We start from the raw sequence: 10,146 nt of genomic DNA, 5'->3' as shown, positions 1-10,146 counted from the left end.
TTTATGATAAATGTACAAAGAGAACTATTTTATACTTTGTTGAATAAAGGAGAGAACATTTTTTTTTTTTATGCTTTTATTGTAAAAAAAAACAGCAGGCACAGTAGTATTGGTGATCAGTAAAATGTTTTCCTCTGAGTACCCGGAATCCTCTCGCAGTAGAGCAGGCAGATGAGGGTAAGGCAGCTGCAAAAGGCTCCACACACAAGGCATGCGATGATGGCAGCTGCTACAGTCCGAGCGGTGGGTGGTAGGTGGTGATGTGGCTCAGTAGTGTTAGAACAATCTCTTCTCATACCTGTAAGTGTTATATATTGGTCATGGTCTGCATGTTAGATAACAAGTTAAAAAAAAAAGCATGAATTTTCTTTATTTTATTATACCATGCACATCAAACTTACTGGCCATACTCAAAATAGGTATTAGAAGACCCCCTCCTCCTGCACTCTGCTTCTTCGAGTAAACGTTTCAGCACAATATGAACTGTGAGCAATGTCCGCTACATACAGTACACAGCAATGTGTTCCAGCAGCTTGTCAAGGACTTCATGTCCCACTCCTGGAAAAATAGAGTTGCTTTGCTCAGCCATTCACAGGAAGCCTTGTATTCTGAATGAATACAAAGCTTCCTCTGATTGGCTGAGGCGGAGGTTGTGACTGGCTGAGGAGGAGGAGGTTGAGACATCTGCTCACCTCAGACAATAAGAGAAGGGCGCACCAACCTAGTGCATTACCACTAAATAGGTTTTTAAAAAAATTTACATTATACTCACAAAATAATTGCAGATAGCATACATGTAAACATGATCGACACAAGAGCTCCAGGGTAGCCAAGGCACTGCGCGGTGCTGGACAGCATGCAGATGTCTGCATGGATCTGCTAAGGCTAGGCTGACGCATTTCAAGGGCAAACCCTCTTCCTCAGAGCCAGAAAATAATTTTTCTGGCTCTGAGAGGGTTCGCCCTCAAAACGCATCAGCCTAGCCTTAGCAGATCCATGCAGACATCTGAATGCTATCCAGCACCACACAGTGCCTTGGCTACCCTGGAGCTCTTGTGTCGATCATGTTTACATGTGTGCTATCTGCAATTGTTTACCGAGTATAATATACATTTGTTTTTTAAATTTTAATAAACCTTTTTAGTGGTAATGCACTAGGTCGGTGCGCCCTTCTCTTATTGTTGTCTTTTAGTGTGTTTTGGATACCCTTGGTCCTGAGGTGGCAGCAAGACCACAAGTGATACCAACACAAGACCAGTGAACACCTATATATATTTTTTTTTTCCCCCACTTGAGCGGAGGAGATATGTTTTAAAATCTGCTTACCTCAACCAAAGGAAGCTCTGTATTCAGACAATACAAAGCTGCCTGTGAATAGCTGAGCAGTGCGCAGCCTGACTTTACTTTGTTATGGGAGTGAGGTCCCCATTGGACTGCCAGGACAGTGCTGTATACTGCATGCAGCTGAGGAACAAACCGTTCATACAGCACTGACAGCCACTGCATGTATGAAGGCAATACTTTGGACCAACTAAACTATTTAAAGTTCAACAAAAAAAAAAAAAAAATGGAGTTGACATTTAAATGAATGTTTTTGTCTAGGAGAGAAAAAGAAAAAAGGCCTTTATGCTACCTTATTAATCGTTCCCCACAGGCTTCCTCCCAGCTGCATGCCTTTTCTCTTTGTGGCTCTGGTCAGGCACTCCATTACATACAATGCAGGACCAGCAGTCCTGCATTGTGAGGGAGGATGCCGAGAGACCGCCTTGGGCCTGCTGCACAAGGAGTAAAGCAGATATAACTCTTTGTTCCCCCTAGACCAAGGGTGGCCAGCTGCTGGCCCAGGGAGCCCTCGGATGTGGCCCAGCAACTTCCTGCTCTAGAATGACAGGTCAGCAAGCCCAGAGCAAGGGTTCCTGACCCCACCATCCGTGGTCTGGATGGAGCCAGCGCTAGAGGAAGCATGGCTGTGGAGGGAACAGAGCCACATAAGCCGATGATTCCTTTATAGCACCGGCTCCTGCCACAATTGGAGTGATACCAATTGCACTTCGATTGAGACGCCAACAGCCGGCAATAACTGTAGCTAGGCAGAATGAAAGCTTGTTAAAGGTCCATTTATATACTAAAATCACAGAATCTCTTCTGCAGTGGTTGCTGGGCTCCTTTCAAAACTGATCTGCAGGTGCACCACAGTGCTACTGTAGGTTACCTGCACTGAGCCATAGACTTCTATTACCTGCGGATTTTGTGCGCTTTCAGAAATTGCACCACGTTTGCAGGATATAATAGTCAATGGCAAAGTGCAGCTAACCTGCAGGAAAGCCACAAGTACAGTGCACTGTGCTGCAACCGCGGTGCAGGTAAACGGCGGCACATCAGCATGAAGGCAGCCTTAGTAAGCCTCTTACACAATTGGTCTGATCGTTCCGCCTCTGTTTTTCAGGCAGACCCAATCAGACCCTCCATTACCCTCTATGGAGTGGCCGATGTAAACTGACTTGTGTCCATTTACACCCCCCTACCTCCAATCCGATCTGCAAAAAAAAAAACAAAAAAAAACACAGAAGGGGATCTGCCCCCCTTCAGTCCAGGTGGATCAGAGGGCTCAGAGTAGACACAGACCTGTCATCCATCCCACGACCGGCTTAAAGTGTTACTAAACCCAGGAGCCTGCATTCACTATATCTGCTCTCCCCAGGAGCCTGCATTCACTATATCTGCTCTCCCCAGGAGCCTGCAGTCACTATATCTGCTCTCCCACAGTACACAGAACAGGGAAATGCAATTATTTTACTAAATATAAACTGCTAAATACCCTTTCTCATCAGCAGTATATAGCAGTCTTGTGACTTCCAGTCAGCATCTACTTAAAGCTTGTAGACGTTTTCATTCTACTCTGACTGTTCTATGAGGCTGCAAGGCCCCTGACCCTCTGGACAGTGCTGACTGGTCCTGTGCTGATTACATGCACCCTCCCAAGAAATAAAAAAAAGAAAAACTCTGGCAATAAACACCAAACTGAGCATGTGCAGAATGCCCCCAAGGCTCTGTACCATCAGGAGATGCATTGGGGAGGACCAGAAGACAGGATCAAACAGCCTTTTAACACAGTGTGGTGGATTAACCCCTTAGATTCCACAGTGAGTACAACAAGCATGCTTTACTGCATATACAGACTGATTTTACTGTTGTGGGTTTAGTAACAATTTAAGAGGTCCTCACTCTTCCAAGTTTAGTCACCCCTGCCCTAGACCAAAAAAAAAAAAAAAAAAAAAAAAAAAAAAAAAAAAAAAAAGAATTCCTTAACCCCCCCCAGGGCATTTAACCCTTGCAGCAAAGGGAAGAGCCCTGCGAGTCCTTGGATCAACAGCCCAACAATTAGCATTTTTTTCACAGTAAGGGGTCAGCAGCACTAGCCTACCTTTGTTTCTATTTTCTTTAAAAATATCAAAGTTTCAGAAACTTGAATCCATCTTTTATATTACACACACAGAGCGCAGTCACCAGAACACACACAGCTCTACCACATGACAAGGAGGAGACTTACGAATGGAGTCCATGCACTCCTCCCTCCACCTGGGCAGACCTGGTCCTCTTCTCAAACTTCAGCTCTCCAGAATACATCATCGCCCTACAGGAGGCACAGAAAAAGTGATGGGTGAGGATAGGGATCTGTGACAGCTCAGTCTACATTAGGATATATCAAAGTAATACAAAGGACATTTCCATCTGTAATGTGCTGAAATTTTCCTTTTTTTTTAGAACTGACAAAATGTAAAGCAGAGCTCCATGCAAATGGCTAAATATATAAAATACAGTGGCCAAATAGTTAGCATTTCCACCTGGCAGCACTGGGGTAGTGGTTTCCAATCCCAACCATGGCACTACCTGCCTGGAGTCTGCATGTTCTGTGCCTGTGTGGTTTCCTCTGGGTAGTCCTCTGGCTTCCTCCCACACTCCAAAGACATGCTGGCACGGTAATCAGATCCTGTCTAAATTGGTCCTACTATGTGAATGTATGGGCGTTAAGTAGGGACCTTAGATTGTAAGCTCCTTGAGACAGGAAATAAAAACATACAACATTTAGGTGCTGCATAAATGGTCAGTGCTACATAAATACCTGGAACACAAATACAGTGGTTTTACCTGCCAATAGATTTGTATTGGTGTCCATCCAGTCCTCATACTTACTCAGCCTGTCTGGAAGGTCAGAGACCAGATTTTCTTTTTTTTCTCCTGCAGTTGACATTTACATAAAAATCCCCCCAATAAAAGCAGCTGTATGGTCAGGGGCTGACTGGCAACTTTCAGCCCAGGGGGCAAGTACAAACCAGAGGTCCATGGTGCAGAGACTCAGCCCCCCCCCCCCCCCCACTCTCCCTCTTCCCGGCTGAAGCTCCGCTCCAGGTACTCTCTACTCACCGGCTGAATCCGGGTCCCTAACCTAGCCAGCAGGGGGACGTTGGGGGGAGCTGGGAAAGCTTGGTTGGGGCTGGCCAGGGGAAGAGAGTCTCCAGTGGGGCATGGAACCGGCCTCTGCTCAGACACAGTTTACACCATCCATGCGGGGGGAGCCTGCACTCACAGTAGGTTGGTAGCAGAGACTTTTTACTTCTCTTCACCAGGAATCATTTAGGCATGTCTGTGGCAGAAGTGATGGAGCCTTTTTACAGGACATCAGAGCGGCCCGGGGGGGGGGGGGGGGGGGGGCAATTGCCCCTGCCAATATCACTGGCCTCTTGTGTTGGCTGCAGGCTGGCCAGTGAAAATCTGAACCAGGTTTCATGTTAAAGTGCATACACCAAGTAATGTGTCAGTTACATTTCTAGATATTTATCACCCCTCACAGATAAAATCAAAGTACTCCCCCTGACTATTCTTTCAGCTCAACAAGGGCAGAGCCCTATTCTTTCAGGCATTAATTGCACCTGGGGCTGAGAGGTCGGCTAAGATGGTGCAATCCTGTAAATTCTGGTGTCTGCGCAATTTTTGGCTGTGTTCATGTTTGGCACAGATCAGCCCATGCTGCAGGCTCTCCCCTTGTACTGGGCTACACAGTTCTAGTTTTGCTATAGTCCAGTGAGGTCACACTGTCGGCATCAATGGGTTAAATACGGTTGCCCTATATTGTCAGGTCTACAGATATGTAAAGTCACTCAGTTTAGGCTGCAATCAGTTTTAGGAAATGTTCAGATTGCACACTCCTCCCCATGTACACAAGCCATTGGAAGTTTTCACAGTACCCATTTATGTGGGCTCTTTATTCAGCCAAGTACATCCTGGCACATTGACGTACCTGAGTTGCGTTAAGCTCTTGGCTCCTATATCCTGGCAGGAGTGCTGGATTCCAGCAATCAGATAAGGAACAAACTTGTGAATGGATCCTTTGTCTTGTATGGCACCGGAAACTCCCTGAGCAACTTTGATCTTGTCAGACTCGCTGCAAGAAAGCAAAACGTGTAAGCAGAGAGGGCACCAATGAGGACGCTGCTCTGTACGGTTCAGCACAGGAGCTACTATACTGAAAAACAAAATGGCTGAGGTCAGGATAACCTGTGACACAGCTACTCTGAAGACATTGGAAGTCACAGCATGATACTGCGGATTATGTAAAGTATTTCCTGAAATGGAGGCCACAGCTGGTATGTTTTGGGGCTGAGGACTTCTTGGGGCACCAAGACCAGTCCTCCATGGGGGCCGCTGTCTGCTGCGTCAGCATCTACCTTGGGGCTTCCCACAAGCAGCCTGCAGAAGTGGATGCAGACGCATCGGCTGCACAGGCAAAATTTGACATGCAAGTGTTAGGAAATGAAAGCAGACACTGTGCCTTCAGATCTGTGCACTCGCTCCGGCCCGTATGTCCAATTTTCCCATGCAACTGCGTTCGTGCAGCAGCTGTATACACGGTTCTAGGCTCTTTGCAAGGAGCTCCGAGGTGGATGCAGCAAAGAGCCAATCAGCACGAAGGACGGGTCTCATCACCCTTCTGAATGAGCCCTTAAATTGAACCCCTCACCTGAAATATCTCTTTTGGCTGCTCACGTTCTTGTCCATTGCATCCAGAGAGCCCATGCCACGGTACTTCTTTAACCGAATGCCATCCGAGAAGAAATATTCACCCGGTGATTCTGTGGTCGCTGCCAGCAACGAACCCATCATGACTATAAACAAAAGACAGTTAAAGAGGGACTGTCATTACATTTAAACATCACATGTCAAAAGACAAAACTTCCTATCCTACAGTAAAAGTTACAGGAATTTTTATGTAGCAAATCATCCATTAGTGTAAAAAAAAAAAAAACAATTTTTATAAATTTCAAGTTCCAAAGTAAGATATATGCCGTTCATTACACAAACATCTTGGAATCTTGGATGTACATTTTTACACCCCCTGATCTCTCAATACATTGCTATACAGATCAATGCAAGTTTAGAAGATATTCACAGTACATACAGGTACAACTAAAAATTAAGACTTTACTTCCTCTTTAAATTAGCAGCATGGCCTTCATATGCAGTGAGCAAAAATAACTGCTGCCTATGTATAGAACTGAAAACTACATAGAAACATTAATGGCAACATCCTATGCATCGGTTTTGTATGGGGCATTTAAATAGGCTTTTCCTAGCTTAAAAGTAGGACTACCTAAAGGAAGGGCAGTCTGTGCTGACCTTCTTTAGAAATCCTGCCTGTCCTACTGGTCTCTGAACCAGAACCTCGGATTTACGTATTTGGCAAAAAATTACAAAAATGTATTGCAGGGAGCTGAGATATTCTAAAGCAGGGATCCTCAAACTACGGCCCTCCAGCTGTTGCAGAACTACACATCCCATGAGGCATTGTAAAACTCTGACATTCACAGACATGACTAGGCATGATGGGAATTGTAGTTCCTGAACAACTGGAGGGCCATAGTTTGAAGACCCCTGTTCTAAAGCAACTCATCCTCCCCCCATCCCCATCCCTATACTACTCACCTGTAGAGGCACCAAGGGCCAGAGCCTTCGCTATGTGTCCAACATTTTGGATTCCACCATCAGCAATGACCGGAACACCGAATCTTCTGGCGTATTCTGAAACCTTGTAGACTGCTGTGGCCTGGGGCCTGCCGCACGCCAGCACTGCAACATTGACAGACAGAACAATGTCTCCACTCTTTAAAATGCACAGAATACATCATTAGACTAGAGAGACTATAAACTAGCAGCAAGCAACACTGCAGAGACTTTTATATGGGGGCTCCGGTGTCTATCTGTGGTGGGTTTAGAATGGCTCTGCTCACAGGCAGAATGGACCTTCCTGACAGTATGTGGACCAAAGGCAGTCTTCTTTGCCTGGTACCATAAAGACAGCAGGTGTATATCCTGTAGTCTAGACTCATGGAAACCTGCAAGGACAGTTATAGGTGCTTCCATGGATGATCTTTCTTAAGACCAGCGTTTCTTAACTCCAGTCCTCAGGGCACACTAACAGGCCAGATTTTAAGTATTACCTTGGGGAGATGCAGACTAGAGTACTGCAATCACTGGAGCAGCAAATGATATCACCTGTGATGTATTTCAGTTTTCTTGCAAACCTGGCCTGTTCGTGTGCCCTGGGGACCGGAGTTGAGAAACTGCTTTAGGCACAGGTTCCACGGCTGCCCTCCTAATCCTGGCTACGTAAGCCAGTCATTGAATGACCTGAAACCGAATGTGACCAGTGACCACAGAATTTGTTAAATCTTGTCCTGGATACTTGTTCCAGGCCAGTAAATCATTAGGCGATGAAACCAAAATGGGACCAACCATAATGCACCTTTAGCCCCACGCAAATATGTGGCCTCTCAGTGGGTGGGCCTTGGTGCTGAGCAGCCGCATATTTGCGTGAATTCGTGGAAATACAGCTTTGCCGAGAACATGCTTTCTGCGGCTTACGGAAAGCCATTTCTGATCATGTGACCGGATCAACACTGCGTCACATGATCATAAAGCCCGCCTCACCTCCCGGCAGCTTAAACTCCTTAAAGGGCCAGGAGGGGCCAAAAGTTTAAAAAAAAAAAAAAATCAGCAATAGCAATTCAAAAAGTACTGTCCTCAGCTTGGACCAATGGAACTAGGCATATATCACGCCTGTGGGATCAGTGATTGCCACTAGCTTCTGGGTCCCGTGCCGAGCAGCTTTCCTGCTCCATTGTGAACACAGGTGGTCATTCACTAGGCATGGGCGCCAATCAGAGAATCCTTTGCTTTTTCTCAATGTATGCATAGCATTCTCTGATTGGACGAGGAGAGTGAGAAGTCACTTCAATGGGATGGATTCATGTTTTCGGACCCATCAAGAGTCCTGTGACTACTCTTACCACTCCCCCCACTGGCTTACACCCCTTTTGGCAATTTTGCTTGGAGTTTAGCTTTATATGTTCACATGGATCTTTACAAAAGGGCTTGAGATGCCCCAGGGAACATTTCTGTTGCCTCCTATCCTATAAAACCATATTCAGATCAGACTGACTTTTGTTTGGCCCAACAGTCTCCAATTCCTCAAAAAACACAAATGCGTTATTAACCCACGTGGTTGGAGGGAAAAAAAAAACAAGTGTTCATTGGATACAGTATTATATACATCATTCAGTATTCAAGACTGCCAGGTTTAAAGTGAACCCACTCAACACAGAGCAAAAGCATTCCATCATAGTCCATCAATAGCCTTTGGACTAGCCATCCCCCACCTCTCCCTCTGGCCATGCTCCTGGCAAAATAAGTACAGTATTGACCTAAACATTCAAAATGGATCCCCCACTGCATGCCTGACAGGTACACTTTAACCCTTAAGTTAGCACGAACACATGCAGGATTAGTAAATTAAGTGCAACAGGATCTGCAAACAGGAGGAAGATGAAAATAATGCCAACAAGTCAAAATTTGGGGGGGGGGGGGGGGGGGTGGTTCGGGTAGATGGGGTTCCATGCTCCTCAGGCCAGTAAGGTAAACCTGCACTGAAAGATATGGATTCTGCCATTATTGACCTACTGCTGAAAATGCTAGTTGCCTGGGCATCTCTGGGTTTAGTCATGTTTTGGCTCGTTTCCACTGAGCTTTCTGGTACGGTTCGGTACGGTACGCTATTTATGCCGTTTCCATTGTGAATAGTACCCTAATTCCGAACCGTACCACTTTTTTGGGACCCTTTCGTTGGGGTACCAAGCACATTAGTACCATACCAACAGGGTGGAGCTACACTCTGCAGAACTTTGATTGGTTGACAGAGAATCGTCTATCAAAGCTTTCCTGCTACACCACGCCTATCATGAAAGGGTACTATTGGCAGTGGAAATGCAAGGTGTACCGTACTGAACCATACCCTACCACTCAGTGGAAACGAGGCATTAGAGTCCCTTAACTGGTACAAGCACACAATCCATGAAGTTAGAATTCCTGAGCAGCCTACTTGTTCTAGGGCAAGACAAGTTACTGAAGCCAATGAGGTCAGCAGGACATTTGGCCAACTGGCTTTTTCAAGAGAGGTCAGTGTTGGCAGCCTCCATATTTCTATCCTCACAGGTTCACTTTAAGAATGACAAGGAAGTTGTCAATAGTGGGAAATGTGATGTTACTAGGGGGTGGCACCAATGAAAGGAGGTGGCAAAAAAGGATATTTGACTTACCTCTAAAATCCTTTTCTTGGAACACATTACAGAACACAGGATCTTAGGCTTAGATGAGTGGGTTATGAGCTTTCTTCAGAAGGCTGGGCACTGGTTAACAATACTGTAAGGAAAATCCCAGCATAACCCCTCCCCTGAGCAAGTCTCAGTTTAGTAGCATGCAATAAGGAGTGAATCAGAAGAACAGAGAAAGATATCCGTGTCCTGGGCATAGGATACTGCCTCAAAGAACGCTACCATCAGGCACAAGACCCACATGCAAAAGAAAATATTTGAGAGACCCTGAAGCATTTGGTTCATACTGTGGAGCTTTTCTGGAGGAAGAAAAACCTTGGACTGAGACATAAGGCCCAGATACTCCCAAGCAGTCCCAGTGCAGACATCTGTAGATTCAGGATCTATCCATTCAGGATCTATCCAAACCTTGAGAATTTTGTTGTGAATTATCGGATTCAGAATGGGATGAATGCCTCCCTTTGCCGTGGAGACAGTGAAT

General features: G+C 45.7%; 1 protein-coding gene across 2 annotated transcripts in view; it reads right to left on the bottom strand.

Moving 5' to 3' along the window:
• Nucleotides 1-74: 74 nt before the first annotated feature.
• The window catches only part of IMPDH2 (inosine monophosphate dehydrogenase 2), a 57,812-nt gene continuing 47,740 nt past the window's right edge, over nt 75-10,146 (bottom strand). For both annotated transcript variants that reach the window (XM_082265370.1, XM_082265371.1), the window contains 5 exons: nt 6,982-7,125; nt 6,020-6,164; nt 5,300-5,443; nt 3,551-3,634; nt 75-298 (listed from right to left, as the gene is read on the bottom strand). In XM_082265370.1, the coding sequence (XP_082121496.1) occupies nt 277-298; nt 3,551-3,634; nt 5,300-5,443; nt 6,020-6,164; nt 6,982-7,125 (539 nt within the window). In that variant the 3' untranslated portion in view covers nt 75-276. The remainder of the gene's footprint in view (nt 299-3,550; nt 3,635-5,299; nt 5,444-6,019; nt 6,165-6,981; nt 7,126-10,146) is intronic.

Source organism: Pelophylax lessonae (assembly GCF_965119305.1).
Source record: "Pelophylax lessonae genome assembly, chromosome: 8".
NCBI lineage: Eukaryota > Metazoa > Chordata > Amphibia > Anura > Ranidae > Pelophylax > Pelophylax lessonae.
The sequence above is the reverse complement of the archived record's forward strand: the minus strand, read 5'-3'. Positions and strand labels throughout refer to the sequence as shown.